Source organism: Gigantopelta aegis, chromosome 6 (assembly GCF_016097555.1).
Source record: "Gigantopelta aegis isolate Gae_Host chromosome 6, Gae_host_genome, whole genome shotgun sequence".
Lineage (NCBI taxonomy): Eukaryota > Metazoa > Mollusca > Gastropoda > Neomphalida > Peltospiridae > Gigantopelta > Gigantopelta aegis.
This window is the reverse complement of record NC_054704.1, coordinates 97,525,484-97,542,477: the sequence shown is the minus strand read 5'-3', so window position 1 is coordinate 97,542,477 and position 16,994 is coordinate 97,525,484. Positions and strand designations below refer to the sequence as shown.

Genomic DNA, 16,994 nt, shown 5'->3' with positions numbered 1-16,994 from the left:
CATCTTTGGTTCAATTAAAAGACGAGTCTTTTTATAAACCCCATTGCACTTTTTCGTAGGCAAAATAAGGAGTATATCTTTTCTCAAAGTCTACCAACACACAACAATATGATAACCAAACTACTCTTCCCCCCCCCCCCCCCTTTTTGTGTGTGTGGTGCTGAGCGGCCGCCCTCCTTTAATTTTCATCCAGCGAGAACACTGTACTTTACTGGCCAGAGAAGAGTAAATTTTAACTTGCTTTGTAGAGCACTGAAAATGATCATCAGTGCCATGGGTTACTTGTCAGTTCATCTTAAAAATAAACTATCACCTTGATGTGGCAATATACATACATATGTTCATGAATATAAGTGAATTCAATAGGGTTAATGGCCACTGAAACACATTTCATCGTTAATTTACTTCGCTTATTCATTTAAACCGTTATTCATTTAAACGTCAACGTTTATTCGTCAACAATAAAAACAAGAAGTGGCATACCATTACAAAAATAAGATACCAAGTACGAAATGACTATGGTACGAAATGACTATGGTACGAAATGAACAAACCTAATCATGGCTAATGGTACGAGATGGTAAAAGGTAGGTATGAAATGGCTATGTTATTATGTAACGAAATGACTATGGTAAAAAATTACCATAAACTATGGTACGAAATGATCAGTGTTCATGATCATCATCATGATCATATGTCATGATATGAATGATAAACATACTATTTTTTACATAGCCTTACAAATTTCGTTTCTGCCGACATATTGAAATCTTAAGATATATAGGCCACATTTGCCAGTGCATAGGCATAACTAGTTTGACTTATTTTACGTTTGTTACGAAATATTTAAAGAGGTATTGCCATTAAAATCCTTACACTATAACATTCCAGCGGATCCCCAGCCGTATGACCTGCCATCTTGAACTAAAACCGGATGTCACTACAAATAGACTGGTGTTATTTTCATTAGGATATGTAGAGGCTCTGTTAGGGTTATAGTAATACTAGTATCGATAATAGTAGTAATAATAATATTTATTTATTTATTTATTTATTTATTGGTGGTGGAATTTTTTCCTGAAGCATTTTATGAGGTGCGACATCAGCAGAACGTTGGATTGACAGGGCCTACAGCTCGGTGGACCAATTAGATTATAAGTACTACTTGCGGTCGGTCTAAGATCGATCCCCGTCGGTGGACGATATAACAGTCGTGGTGCACTTAGAGGCGGGACATAGCTCAGTGGTAAAGCGCTCGCTTGATGCGCGGTCGGTTTGGGATCAATTCCCGTCGGTGGGCCCACTGGGTTATCTCTCGTTCCAGCCAGTGCACCACAACTGGTATGTATCAAATATCGTGGTATGTGTTATCCTGTCTGTCGGATAGTGCATATAAAAGACCTCTAGCTACTAATGGAAAATGTAGCGGGTTTCCTCTCTAACTTCTAAGACTATATGTCAAAATTATCAAATGGATGACCTCCTATGCATTTTTTTACTTTGGATTTTTGAAGAGGGAAAAATACTGTAATTCAATTTCGTTCTGTTAATGCACATTGAAATATTTTTTTAATAAAAATACATAACATTACTTTATAATATTACCTGTTGTTTTACAAGTCTGGCTGGTCAAAGCGAAGCAATTTGCCTTAAATTACTGCTTTTGTTTACTCTGTGCAATAAAAGTGTAGTTTTCAAGTTGAAGGGCCCAGCGCTGACTCTCCAACGATGCAGTTGTGTTGCGAGAACGTGCAGATTTCTCTCTCCCCCCCCCCCCCCCCCAACCCCCATTCTAGGGGCTGTGCTGCGTGTACTTGGTCCTTTGGCCAAGTACCGCATTGAGCACAATGGAGACAACGCGACGGTGACCTTGTGTTACGGCGGTCCTAAACCACGACGCTCAGCGAACGGAAGGAGGCGACCTAAGGCTATCCAAGGTGGGGGGGGGGGGGGGTCTAACATGGCGGCTCAACCGCCAGGGGCGGTCCCGAAGAGGAGGACGATACTGACAGGGGCGGTTCAGAGGGATCCAAAACCGGTGGTTCCTTCTGCGTCGCCGCCCCCATCCACTTGACCGAAGCACTCGCCAGGAGCGGCCGGGGGGGGGGGGGGGCAAAGCTGTGAGCTCCACTGACAGTGGCGGCCCCTCTTGTTACAGTTCCAACGCGGATGGACACCGGGCACGTGGTCATTAGTGACCCGCCTGCGAGCCCATCAGCGCCTCCGGTTGTTGTTGCCCCAGCGGGAGTCCAAGAGGAGGAAGGTGTCAGCGGCCACCATACCGAAGACATCCGACCGAACCGAGTGGACTCTCGTCTGTGACAAGCTGCCAGCGAAGTACCGACAGGCAGTAGAGGGCGACTTTACCTGCAACACGCAAATCAGCGGTCCGTGGAGCGAGCAACTTTGGCGCCAACTTCCAAGTGGACAAGGGAAGTACCAGATTCAGGGAGCCAAGCACTCAGACAAGCTCTACGTGACCGCGGAACGGGACGGACTGTTCAGGCAGGAACTCCTGAACCCAGTCATGGATAATACGACTCTACATCGTATTCTCAAGCTGGTGCTTCAAGACATCTACCAAGGAGTCGTAGAACGGAATCGAGATTTCCTGACTGAAGCACTCCCCAACTTCAGGCCTGAGCAGTCCATCACTTCGCCACGAGTCCCGCGGCGCCAACCTTAACTAGGACAGGTAACCTCCTTTTTGGGGCTTAGTTGGACTTAAAACAATTAATTTCTTAGTCCGGACATGATTAGGGTGCAGGTTATTCTCCGTAGACTTAGGCTTTTTAGACCTTACTAAACATTTTTATTCCAAATTCCGCCCACTTCAAACTTACCCCTCCCCCCCCCCCCCCCCCTCCTGTCCCGGACTTAGTCACTGACGAAAGTCAGAGATTAAGCCCGTGATAGGCATGTGTGAAACTCTCGTGGCACATATGCACGTTAAAACTTTACCCGAACCCGAACCAAGTTGAAGTACCGAAGGCGACGAAAAAGAAACAAAATGGCTGCCCTCATTTAGCAGGAATAATCATGTTTTTAGTGGGGGAAAACCTGCTACATTTTCCATTAATAGCAAGGGATCTTTTAAATGCACCATCCCTCAGACATGATAGCACATACCACAGCCTTTGATATACCAGTCGCCAGTCATGGTGTACATAGAGACTGTCATGGACTTGAGTTTTTTCGTATAGCCTGTAACGATTTTTGTGGAGGGATCAAAAATATGGTTTTCACACATGGTTGATATAATAAACGTCCTTTTGGGTTTTTTGGGTTTTTAGTGTTATTTTTACCAACAACATATCGAGATTTCTTTTTTTCTAAATCAAACATATGGGCTGTGAAAAGAAAATTGTGCGACAATTTACCATCTTGTCAGAGCCGGTTTATCCTAGTAGCACATGTAGCACGTGCTACGGGCCCCGCGCTTCAGGAAGCCCCGCGGTCTACATTTATTTTCCCCAGATCAGTTTACATTTCTCTCCGAGGGGGTTGTAAAATGTATATCCTGGGAAGGGAGACCCGCTGTTATTTGTGCTACATGCCCAGCGGATCCTTAAACCGGCTCTGCTACATTGTCGGTAGATATTGAGTAGGTTGTCACTGGTATTACATTCTGCACCGTGTGCCATTGTATCAAAATGAAAACTTCACCATCGGTACACAAAATAAATTTAATAAACTGCTCTTCTTCTTTTTTTTCTTCTTTTTTTTTTACAAAATATCAATGATTTAATTTTCTTATAACTTTACAGCTTCTATGACAACTGAAATTTTCAGATTTAAAAGTATTTCTGAAGTTATCGTTTTTCAAATAAAAACAACAAACGAGTTCTCACAATATGTATCTCGAAAACTAATAAAGTGAAACACATAATTTGTTTATTTAACATTGTCAGACTATTTTATCATTAATGTGCAAATTTTGCACAAACACACACAAAAAGAAAAAGAATCTAATCTCAAACTATAAGGAGATATCAAAATCAGTGCAAGTAAGTCATAATCAGCAATGACGTCAATCTCCATTCATGTGTAGCTTGTTATTCTTATGCCCATATTTGAAAAACTCTTCAAACGTCTAATGTCTAAGTCAAAGATGTACAGGCGTCGTATTGATGTCACATCTCGCTTCAAGATACGTTTAGGTATGTCTCAGTTAAACGTTTTCCAATCTGTTATTTGTATTTCAATAATAATAATAATAAATAATAATAATAATAATAATAATTTAAGCGTACGAGACAGGGGTGTAGGGGTGGGTGGGGGTTTGGCAGTTCTGGAACAAATTCTCAAATTGAGGCAAAAATTATAAAGATATTCGTACAAAATGTACTAATCTGAGACCTTTATACCATTGTATTTCCATTATTCTACCCGTAAAATTAGTTGTAATTCATTTAAAAATGCGTAGTGATTCGTTTGAAACCCTATAGCTGTTTGGCAATAATGCTAATTTGAATAAATGTTGTTATCCAGATTCGAGCATTTTCGTTCAATTCGGGCAAAAACCAGCCTGCCCCCTACAAAAACCAGCCTGCCCCCTACAAAAACCAGCCTGCCCCCTACAAAAATGGGAGCCCGTACGCGTATGATAATTACTATATTGAGGGCGATATTTCCTGCTTACAAAAATTCAGGTTTGTGATGTTTGCTAACTGATCCTAGTTTGCCCAGTTTTCCCGTTCTCACAATGGGACTGGTAGCCCTACTCTGCCGGCGTTTTGGGGGAGGAGAGTCCTTGGGTGAAAATTTGAACACGGGCGATGTGGCCTTGTCTACAAGCCGACCTACGGTTGAGTACTTTCTGCCATGATTGGGCATCAGGTTGTTAAGTCTGTCGGCCATGGCGTCCATCTTGGCGTTGACGACGCTGAGCTGCTCGGCTATGGAGAGGACGCGCTCCTCCATGGGCACGATGATGTCCTCGTGAGCCATGTCCTTCTCGTCGAGGAGGTGGTCCTTCTTCAGCATCTGCCGGCCACGTTCCTGCAGCATGCGTTTGGCGCTCGGGTACTCGGACAGCGCCTGCCACAGGTCCACTTTGGACAGGTAGAACAGGTCAGAGTAGCCGACGCTGCGCACGTGGCACGTCCGCCGGTTTCCCGTCCGGTTTCCCTTGATGTTGAGGATGCTGATCTCGCCGAAGACGGCGCCGTCCTCCAGCGTACCGAGCACCTCCTCGCCGTCCTCCGACAGCACGATCAGCTTGCCGCGCTTCACGATGTACATCTCCTTCCCGACCTCGCCCTTCCGGCAGATGAAGTCCCCTGGACTGATCACCTGCAGCCGGAGCTTCAGCACCAGCTCGATGAGCAGGCCCGGCTCGCAGTCCTTGAAGAGCGCCACCCTCTTCAGGGTGTCCAGGTGCACGTAGATGGCGATCTCGGCGCGCAGTTTCTCCGGCAGCACGGCCAGGGCCTGCCCGTCGTCCACCGACTGCTTGTTGTTCTTCCACTGGTAGGTGAACCAGTGGAAGACCCGCTCCTGGAGAAACGGGCTCACCTTCCGTATGGCCATGTAGCGCTTCACCGAGTCGAGGTCCTGCTCGAACTGCTGGCGGGTGGCGTTCATCTGGTTGATCATGATGCCGATGTTGCCGAAGATGGTGGCGAAGATGAGGACGCCGCACAAGGTGCAGCAGGTGGCGTAGAGCAGCGCCTCCACCCTCTCCGGCGGCGGCGTGTCTCCGATGGCCGTCAGTGTGAGCATCGACCAGTAGAAGCACGCCAGGTACTTGTGCGCGAACCACATGTCCTCTTTCTTCGTCACCGCGTACACCCAGCCGTCCGAGTTGAAGCCGAACAGGGCGCTGAAGGCGTAGAAGATGCACGCGTTCCAGTGAATCACGATGACGATGTTGACGATCAGACACGTCAGCCGGAACAGGGTGGGCGAGTTCGTCCTGGTCTGCGAATCTTGGTAAAATTCGCCTAGTCTAGTCACTTTTATAACTCTGTTCAAACGCAGGAACGAGTTGTACTCGACAAAAATATACAGTATCTCTAAGGGGATTACGCTTATGAAGTCCAGAAAAAATCTCCGTGACATGAGATAGTGACAGGTCAATATTTTCACATCAGTCACCAGGATGCCTTGCTCCAAAAACCCTGCAAAATAAGCACAAGAAACATTAGTTTGATGGTTAACTTTATATCATGGCCAATGAAAGTAGACAAAAACCGACTATTAACCAAAATTAAATCTAAGTTCACGATATAAAACAATTAATATCAACTAGCGTTGCGGGTTATTACCGGTATACTGAGTGATATATTATGATTCGAAGTGTAAAACAAGATTCATAGATAGATATAAAAAGTGTGTTGTGTTTAACGACACCACTAGAGCACATTGATTAATTAATCTTCGGATATTGGGTATAAAAAAATTGGTAATTCTGACTCGTAGTCATCGCAGGAAACCCGCTATTAATGCAACAAGGGATCTTTTATTATTATGCACTTTCCCACAGACAGGAAAACACATACTACGGCCTTTGACCAGTTTTTGCGCACTGATTGGAATGAGAGAAACCAAATGAGTTGAATGGATCCACCGAGGTGGTTCGATCCTGCGACGCAAGCACCTCAAGCGAGAACTCGACCGACATAGCTAAATCCCTGCACAGACAGATACAGACAGACATACAGACAGACAGATAGACAGAGATAGATATCTAGATAGGTGGATGGATGGATGGATGGATGGATGGATGGATGGATGGATGATAGATAGATAGATTAGATAGATAGATAGATAGATAGATAGATAGAAAGACGGATAGACAGATAGATAGATAGATAGACAGACAGATACAGACAGACGGATAGACAAGTAGGTAGGAAGATAGCGAGAAAAGAAACCCAACACTGCCAAACAGGCTACTCCTATCCAATAGCATTTCCGCACATACAGGACAGCATATACCACGTCCATTGATATACCAATAATTATAATGGGGATGGGTTTCAATTATTAAAACTAATGGGTTCATCAAGATACGTCGATTTTATGACTGTGTCAGAGAGAGAGAGAGAGAGAGAGAGAGAGAGAGAGAGAGAGAGAGAGAGAGAGAGAGAGAGAGAGAGAGAGAGAGAGAGAGAGAGGGTGGGGGGGGGGGGCACTGTACCTAATCGACTTCTGATAAATCCATCGAAGATATAGATAAGGTCACAGGTGTAGTCCATAACAAACCACATGGGCATAAGGTATGATTGATGCAGCTCCTGGAAAACGGATCTGACTATAATCACGATGATGTTGTAATATATGGCAACGGCGACGACCTCGGACCATTTATAGAAGACCCAGTCTGCAGGGTTGATAACCAGTTCACTCCACAATCTGACAAACAAACAAGAAAAGAAAGAAGAACATTTTATACACATGCACAAATAAATCGAAAGTCTCTCTCTCTCTCTCTCTCTCTCTCTCTCTCTCTCTCTCTCTCTCTCTCTCTCTCTCTCTCTCTCTCTCTCTCTCTCTCTCATGGAATAACATACATTTTCTGTAATGGTTATTGGAATTAATTCACGTTTGTTTAGTTTAATGACATCACTAGATGGAGGGGCGAGACGTAGCCCAGTGGTATAGCGCTCGCTTGATGCGCGGTTTGGGATCGATCCCCGTCAGTGGGCCCATTGGGCTATTTCTTCCTCCAGCCAGTGCACCACGACTGGTACATCAAAGGCCGTGGTATGTGCTATCCTGTCTATGGGATGGTGCATATAAAAGATCCCTTGCTGCTAATCGAAAAAGAGTAGCCCATGAAGTGGCGACAGCTGATTTCCTTCCTCAATATCTGTGTGGTCCTTAACCATATGTCTGACGCCATATAACCGTAAATAAAATGTGTTGAGTGCGTCGTTAAATAAACCATTTCCTTCCTTCACTAGATGGTATTGATTTATTAATCATCGGCTATTGGATGTCAAACATTTGGTAATGTTGACATGTAGTCTTAGAGAGGAAACCCGCCATATTTGTTTATTAGTAGCACGGTATCGTTTACATGCACCATTACACAGACAGGACAGCACATACCACAGCCTGACTGGAACGAGAAATAGCTCAATTGGGGCCCACTGACAGGCATCGAGCGCTTTATAACTGGGCTACGCTCCCCCTCCCTACACACACACACACATTGGCATTAGAGACCGCTTAACAATAATATTACGTCGGGGAGAATCAAATCTAGCATTAAATAATGGAAATTGTTCGCTATATATTTTTGGGGGAAAATGACAAGGGGTTATTGGAAAATACATTAACGTGAAATGTTCATGTCTGGGTAGTTTGACATGGCCAGATGAGACACAAATTGATAATAAGGGTAGAGAGGATGAATTTGGTATTTTTGCTTCTGTGGTTAGTTACGGGTGAATCCTCCGTGATTAACCAAACGGATGCGCCTTATCAAGCGTCCAATCTGATTTTGGGGGATCCTAGCCCATTCTTGTTAGAGCGCAACACCCAACTCGGCCGAAGTTGTCGGCTGATGTTCACGTTGTTTGTGGCATCGCCCAATGATGTCCCAGACTTGTTAGATGGGTGACAGATCGGGGCTCAGAACTGGCCAGGGAAACATGTTGATGTTTTGCTATTGCATCAATGCCGTCACTAGTCTACTACGATGAGCACGGGCCTTGTCCTCTTGTTAATCGACATTTCGGCCAGCGTGACGCGATGGTATTGTCTTGATATTATTAGCCTGTGACCCTTTCTTGGACAATGTGAAGTTGGGTTCCAGCAGTCATGGTAATACCACCCCAGACCATAAGTGACCACCCTCTAAAACGGAGCCTGAATGCCGATTGTGAGGCCCGATATCGGAAAATCCGAAATGTAGATAATCTCCACATTCAAAACGTCTCAGATTCAGGATTGCCTTATAAGGACACGGAACCGATTGCATAGGTCATATCTACGCCCCTTGATGATCCTACGTCACGCCACCTTTGACCGCAAGATACGCTGCACCTGACAGGCATCATCGGTATACATGTCATAGACATTGGATTAACGGCAGGGATCGAAATAGCAGAAATTAATTACCCCCAAAATAGCAGGTAATTTTTCAAGATATTGATGTATGTACAATGATCTCACCTGTTATTAGTTTGTTATTCTGTTATATTTCCATCCCATATTGGTCTAAAATACACCTTGGAGGTCCTAATTTCCCATACACTGTTCCAAACCTTCACCCCGTGCTTTGTTTTCCCCTTTTCAGTCCATATTTCTTTTGACCCCCTATCTATCAAAAAACATAACAGCAGACCTATTTCGAGCCCTGTTACAGTCATTGGGCTTGGGTTAACATTTGTGTTATGTCTTAATATTCCGAACTTATTTTGAACAGTATATTTCTACGCGACAGATGCGCTTACTTCCAGGTGAAGAAACTTTTGTATTTGAAATGTTTTTTGTTCTTCAAACCAGTGGCAACTGAAGTAAACCTCTGTAAGAACGGATCTGTATCGCTTTCCTTCACCTCAACCTTTCGACTTGAGTTCCACGCAATAACCTGTTAAGAATAAATGAATGAATGAATAAATGTTTAACGACACCCCAGCACGAAAAATACATCGGCTATTGGGTGTCAAACTATGGTAAATGCAAAAACAAATTTGATGAGCAACATCAATATAAAAATTCAACAGTTAAATTAAAACACAGTGTAAAGAACTGTGCAAAAATATAAACATAACAGATATATCAACTTAAAATTTAGAGTAAAAGTCAGTATCGCGTAAAAGTTGTAAAACCAATTCTGGATGGAATCGAAATGATTCCATCACATTTCTCTGACCAAATATATCTTTTCGAGTCTTTTTTGAGATGAGGACACTACACCAAAATGTGGCGTACCGTCAGAGTACACTGACAGCGCTCACATTGAGGTGCATTCCCAGTCTGGAGCTCCACGCGGTAAGACGTGTTTGTTTCGCTTGTGCACACTGCACGTGCGTTCGTGTGCTCGACTTGGGGATCCTTCATTTCGTTGTTTTTGTCAGCGAAACGAAGTTTTCTACTGGGATGTATGCGGCCATTGGAACTGATTGAACGCTGGAACGCTTCTCGTTTCGACAGTCTGCACCACCAGGTTGGATTATTTTTTAGCAAGATTCCTTGCCTCCACGTCATTTCTCCATCTGACTGTCGACTTGTTTTTTTCGTGACTCGTATGACGGCCATTCTGCAGAACGCCACGGTTGTTCGTGTTTAGTCTCTACATGTCCAAGCCTGTCCTAGCAGCACTGGAAGATTGACCGCCCCACTCTAAGAAGAAATAGGAAGCGGGGTCAGCCCCTACTATTCTTTTTCTAGACTTTACCTTGCTTTATCGTGATACCATCTAGTATCCTCCGGAGTCGGGCCCGTCCGCACCACTATACCAACCCATGACGACTGGACTATACCCTAGTCTGATACTCTCTCTCGTTCAGACGGATCCGGCTTCTCAAGATCTGTATTTCAGCACAGCACTACACCTTCAACGTCTATCGACTGTCAGTCTAGGGGTTTTCTTGACGGGATGCAACCCATCTCGTCCCTATAAGCTGTGCACCCAAACGGCCTTAACGAGGCCACTCACGTGGACATATCGATCGGACTTTAAACTTTTAGATCTGCGTTCAAAATTTTATGTCGAAATTACTTCTTTTTTAAAAATATTATTAAATAGTCCGATCCTCTCTTCTTTCTCTGATTTAATTTTGAACTGTCCTTCTAAAATGCTCCAAATTATATAAATATTCGGCCGAGCAGTCAATTCTTTTTATTTTTGGCTTGTAACTTTTATCTTTTTTTATTTATTCTATTAACCTTTTTACTAATTGCTATTTTAAAAATTCTGCCCATTTTCAACTCTACCTCCCCCCCCCCCCCCCTCCACCCCGAGGCAGGCCACCGATCTTATCGGAGGTCAGACTCGGGATGGGCGTGTTCGAAACCCTAGTGGTATATGGACACGTTAAAACTAATTATCATCATCATCACATTGAGGTGGAAGATAAATGAATGGGTCAAATATGTATGACCGATGCGAGCACGACACAAAACTATTTTATCCTTCCTGCACTGCCTATAGGAAGAAAAAAGGTCCACTTCGTTCATATTCGAAACCCCCCCCCCCCCCCCCCCCCGGTTCAGCTCACGCTACGCTCCTGTGTTGTCAAGTCAAAAAGATAAATTCGTTGATATTATGTTTAAAATCAGTATAAGGCACACCAACCCTGGCATGAGGCAAATCAGTATAAGGCACACCAACCCTGGCATGAGGCAAATCAGTATAAGGCACACCAACCCTGGCATGAGGCAAATCCAAAGCAGACTTGGCAGCTGAATCTGCCTTTTCATTACCCCTGATGCCAACATGGCTGGGCACCCAACAAAATACAATGTCTTTATTAGCAATGGATAAAAAGACACACTTTGGTATCACCATCCCAATTAAAGGATGGTCGAGCTTCATAATAAATTTGGAAGCAATCGAGTCCTTTATTTCTTCCAAGGCTTTAATAACTGCCCAAACTTCAGCACTAAAAATTGATGCTGAGTTAGGCAATCTCATGGAAAGTATTGTGTCTGATGGAAAAACTGTAGCACAAGCCACAGAATTCCCATCCCGTGACCCGTCTGTATACACTGGAATGTAATCACGGTACTTGTCTTGAATTTCCATGAAAACCTGTTTATAAATGTGACGGTACATGCTCTTAATTTCTTTTCGCCTGTGGCGATATTAATTGTTTTAGAAGACCGTGTGCAGTTCCAAATGCACTTAGCCAGATGGGCAACTTGTTACGTAATACCTTTGCGCGACGGTCGTCGAGCTGTACGCCTAATACACACCCAGAGCAGGTGCGGAGGACATGTGGCGAGTAGTTACGTAATACCTCCGCGAGTGCGGTTTTTACAACCGTGATTTGGCGACGATCGGCGTCAGCCAGTCTGACGATCAGAGAAAAATATACCGACTCTGGTCGTGGTGGAAACTCACATGATAAGATTCGGTGCCGCGATGTACCCCCAGGCGATATTCGATTTATAATAAATAGCTAGTGTTTTAGAGTTAACAGGAGAACCATAGGAAGGTATCCCGGGGGAACGTTGTCCGTTTGGACTTTGAGAAATATATTATTTCTGCTCTGTTGTATAACCTTGACGTGATTGGTGTGACTTTACATATTTTAATACTGTATTATACCAATATTCTTTAGACAGTGTCTTCGGTCATCTGACGAAGTAAATCGTAGTCTTACTGTTCTATATTTATATGAGTATTTGGTAATATAAAGCTTAGCCAGTCATCCTAGAAGACCTAGGTAAACTGTAGGTTATTGTCTTTATTGTGATAGGTACCAGTATTAATTCTGTGTTACAAGGTTACTGAATGAGTAGTTAAGGGTTAATTAAAAATTAACCAGTTAGGAATAGTGTTGTAATTCCTTTATTAATTAAGTTCTCCTGGCAGCGTTTCTCAATTATCACACGTTATTGAACGAGTAGTAAGGGTTAATTAAAAATTAACCAGTTAGGAATAGTGTTGTAATTCCTTTATTAATTAAGTTCTCCTGGAAGCGTTTCTCAATTATCACACGTGTGGGTGTTGTGTCACGGTGAAGTGATTAGCATATTGTGTAAACTAGACACCTAGAGATTAACTAATTAAGTGATCAGTTCTGGGTTGTTATTATTTGTTGTTATTAATTAACTACTGCGGCAGTACATTTGTCAGCGTAGGTTAATACAGATTCCAAAGTGTATTGTGTTTTGTTGTGTTTTCTAGTGAACTAAACGTGCTATAATAATATATACTTTATATAAGATCGTATCTCTGATCATACCTAGACGAGCCAAAGCGGTTTTGAACTGCCCGTTACAGAGAGATCTAATAGATATACAGTTAGGAGAGATATTTGGACAATCGTGTTTTATTCAATTACGGGTATTAAAGAATCCCCGTGACAATAAACAACAGCATCTGTACGATCTTTCTTCAAGTGCGCAAGATCAAACACAGTTTTAGGTGGTGTAATACAGCAAGGTGGTAAAACAAAATATGAAAGAGTTTCCAAAGTGCAAGTTAAATCAATGTTGGAAAGCGACAAAAATAACCTGTTAAGAAGAAATGTGAGTGCGTAAGTCGGTGAGTGAATGGATAAAATAAAATAACATTGGCGTTGCCCCCCCCCCCCCCCCACACACACACACATCCCAGTTGAAAGGCGGTCTAAACATGGATTTGAATGACTATATATACACACACACACACCACACACACACACACACACACACACATATATATATATATATATATATATATATATATATATATATATATGCATGTGTATGTGTGTGTATGCAGAAGTGTAGCAGAACCAGAGATTCAATTAGAAAGGGACTGATTTACAAGTTCTTTGTGCCTGTGCAGTAAAAATTGCAATACACATACACACACACGTACACACACGCACGCACACATCACCACCACCATCATCAACAACAACAAAATAAACAAAAACAAACTTAGTAAATCATCTGTTCATATAATTTGTCATACTAACTTTACAGAACATCTCTACAATAACTGATTAACAAACTTGAAAACAAAATGTCCCCTTACCTACAGAAGGCAGGTCACAGTTTTAGATGATGAAGTAGCTGCTTAGGCCTGGGTTTGTTTTCGTGAATCAATTTCTTTTGTTTAACATTGATTTATTAATCACCGCCTGTTGGATGTCAAACATTAAATATTTACTAATTTTGACATATAGTCTTAGAAAAAAAAGTTTGTTTTGTTTAACGCTGCAAGAGCACAATGCCATTAATCATCGCCTATTGAATGTCTTAGAGGAAACCCGCTTCATTTTTCCATTAGTAGCAAGGGATCTTTTTTATGCACCATCCCAAAGACAAGATAGCTCATACCACGGCCTATGATACACCAGTCGTGGTACACTGGCTGGAACGAGAAATAGACAAATGGTCCCACAAACGGGGATCGATCCTAGACCGACCGCGCATCAGGCGAGCGCTTTACCACTGAGCTACGTCCACCCCCTTGTCATGGAGAGGAAACCCACTGCACTGTCAGTTTGATTGTCGGAGGGGTGGTGTGATGGGTAAAAATGCATGTATTATTTGAGGGCCAAAACCTGTTGGGGGGGGGGGGGGGGGTCGGGTGTATGCTTCCCTGAGAAAATTTTAAATTTCAGGTTTTAAAGACGACATTTAGAACCAACCTTCTGAATACAGTAACAGGGAAGGAGGGGGTCACATGGCCCCCGCGTCCTCCCTATGTTCCGGGGTTTTTTTTTATAGCTACATTAACTATGATTAAGTCACGTATCGTACAGCTCGGCTTACCCTTGCTACGTTTTGTACAAGTGTCCATCTGCGTTTATTGTTAATATTCCCATCGTCTTCCACTTCCTCGGTAAGCGTCGATGTGGCAGCTTGACCGACTTTTTGCCAAGACATTTGTGCTTCTGTCGCTAAAATTCTGGCTTTATTTTGTCATCTCATGCTACGTTGTCAATTTGATGTCGATCAGCTAAAACACGAGGTTTCCCCAACCTTGTCGTCATAATTTGAGCTCAACGTGGGAAAATTCATGACGTTAAAATATCTATGACGTCAAACAAAAACCTATAAAAACAAACTTCTTCGAACGCTGACAGGGACCGCAGTATCTCGAACAAATGCTGCTGTGTGTTGCAGATTTTCCTTGGGGCCATATAGTTTTTTCTTCAGGGATTCATCTGAAGGCCAGACTATACTTTCCTCTGGTACTAGTAGTGGGGACAATGCTGTAGGAAATGAGCGATAAGTCATGGAGACTGTGCCACAATCACATCATGTTTCAGGGGTTTTTTTCCACTCGGAAAGGTGTGTACCACAGGTACCCCCCAAACAAAAAACCTTAATGCAAATACTATAGTTACATATTATATAACTTTACTATAACATAGTTGACGTTGATGTTTGGGGATACCCGTGGTGTGTACAATGCATGTGGTACCTGTGTTTACAGTAGCATTTTCTCAGTCGTGTTATCATACACATTGGAAAGTTCTCATGTACTCGGTTGCTCTCTCGGTCCTCCAAGCTCTCAAAGACCCCCCCAAAACAAAGACAGGAATGAATTTGCTAAACTCTTTCTGCGCTAACCTGTGGCACACAAACAAACAATTCAGTGGAAACCATCACATTGCAACATCCCAGGTAATAAGGAAGCAGATAAGTTAGCAAGAAGATGGAAAATTGGTCCAAAATAAGCCACAGAACCCTCCCCCCACCCCCAAAACCCCCACAACAAACAAATCCAACAACAACAAAAAACAACCCCAAAACACCAAACCAAAACCCCCCCCCCCAAAAAAAAAAAAGAAAAAAAAAGAAAAAAAGATTTCCTCAAAAGCCTTCATGCGAACATCCGCCTGACGTCATCTATTATTACGTCATTCTTAAAACATTGATCGACAAATACGTGAACAAGCATAAAAGAAGTATTATGTTTTATCCAGCAATCACTGTATACATTAGAAAGACTAGATGACTAGATAAATATCTATTTGTGTCTATAATGTACGCCTTTCACGCTACATGTCGTAGGATGTTTTTCGTACAATATGCCCAGTAAAGATAGTCTTTAGCCCTTCCCTTGCAACTTATTTGGTTTCTGTTTGCTTTACCAATTAAGTGTACAGGTGTACTCTATTGTGATATCGTGAAGTAATTAGCAATGCAGGCTCATTACTGCTTAAGCTTGTTTTACCAAGTTGAATCCAGTAGTGTCTAAAACAACACACCTTATTTCAAAGCGGCACCGCTAACTACCTGTATGGACGGAATGAATGAATGAATGAATGAATGTTTAACGACACCCCAGCACGAAAAATACATCGGCTATTGGGTGGCAAACAATGGCAATGCAAACAAATCAGGTGATGATCAACATCAATATAAAAATTCAAAATTTAAATAAAAATACTGTAAAGAATTGTGCAAAAATACAAATATCACAGATAGATACTGACTTTTACTCAAAATTTCAATTTGTGCTGTATTGGTCATTCTCAAAGAGAATGTTACACCCCTGCACCACGGTGAGGTTACAGCACGCGCAGTATGAATATACCGCAGTATATCTTGTATGACGTCATACGGCAAAAGCCTTGATAGGTTAACAATACTCGATTTGCGTACACAAAACTAGAATAAAATAATAATGATTTTCCGAATATTCCTGTAGGATTGCAGGATAAAAGAAATAACTGGTTACTGTCTTAAGATATCGGCTTTATCCTGCTCAGGTCGAATGGCGAATTGGCAATTCCATTAATCCCTTATGTACTGCCTCGTCTATAGCCTACAACAGTCACTCCCGAGGAGATTACAGGAGATTTCATCCTTCCTGCACCGCCACAAAGAGGACTGCCGCTCCCAGGCCAGTTTAACTTTATTAAATAAAAAAAAACTATCCCAGGACAGAGCTGACTGGCCTGAATATAGCTAATGACATGCATTCATCAGTTACTGTCAAAACACTCGAACGTTGAGCAGCCAAGTACGTGATTTCATCTAACATGTTACAGTCAATGTGTAAAACCAGGCAATCTGTAGAATGCCTGAAAATGTCAGGCAATCTGTAAAGTAACTGATTCACTCAGGCAATCTGTATATTGCCTAAATATTTCAGACAATATACACATTGCTTGACTTTTCAAGGTAGTTTCTAGACACATTGCCTGAAATGAAAGATCCACCATTCATTGACAGCAATTGTTATAAAGGTAAACACGACTAGTGACAAAATGCAATATTATTTAATTCGCTACGGATTTGAGATAATAAAGACATTAAAACAAGTAAAAATCTAAACCAAACACATAATTGATAATTAATCACAAGATGCACATCATTAAAACAATTTGAATATTTTTGCTATAGATTTGAGATAAATACAT

At 42.4% G+C, this 16,994-nt stretch overlaps 2 protein-coding genes across 3 annotated transcripts in view; both read right to left on the bottom strand.

Moving 5' to 3' along the window:
• LOC121375081 (tax1-binding protein 3 homolog) overlaps positions 1-940 on the bottom strand; it is a 31,788-nt gene extending 30,848 nt beyond the window's left edge. The window contains exon 1 of the mRNA XM_041502311.1: positions 877-940. Coding sequence (XP_041358245.1) covers positions 877-918 — 42 coding nt within the window. The 5' untranslated portion in view covers positions 919-940. The remainder of the gene's footprint in view (positions 1-876) is intronic.
• Positions 941-3,718: 2,778 nt separating this feature from the next.
• LOC121376354 (cyclic nucleotide-gated cation channel alpha-3-like) lies at positions 3,719-15,670 on the bottom strand. 2 transcript variants are annotated; one of them, XR_005958437.1, is made up of 5 exons: positions 14,392-15,670; positions 9,408-9,544; positions 7,145-7,359; positions 4,571-6,122; positions 3,719-4,528 (listed from the first exon to the last, which is right to left on the bottom strand). XR_005958437.1 is itself a non-coding variant. In XM_041504202.1 (4 exons), the coding sequence occupies exons 1-4, from the start codon at positions 14,503-14,505 to the stop codon at positions 4,639-4,641; spliced, it is 1,950 nt and encodes a 649-aa protein (XP_041360136.1). In that variant the 5' UTR covers positions 14,506-15,670; the 3' UTR covers positions 3,719-4,638. The 2 variants fall into 2 exon arrangements, 1 of the variants encoding a protein (XP_041360136.1); XM_041504202.1 differs by having other exon boundaries at positions 3,719-6,122.
• Between the last annotated feature and the right edge of the window lie 1,324 nt (positions 15,671-16,994).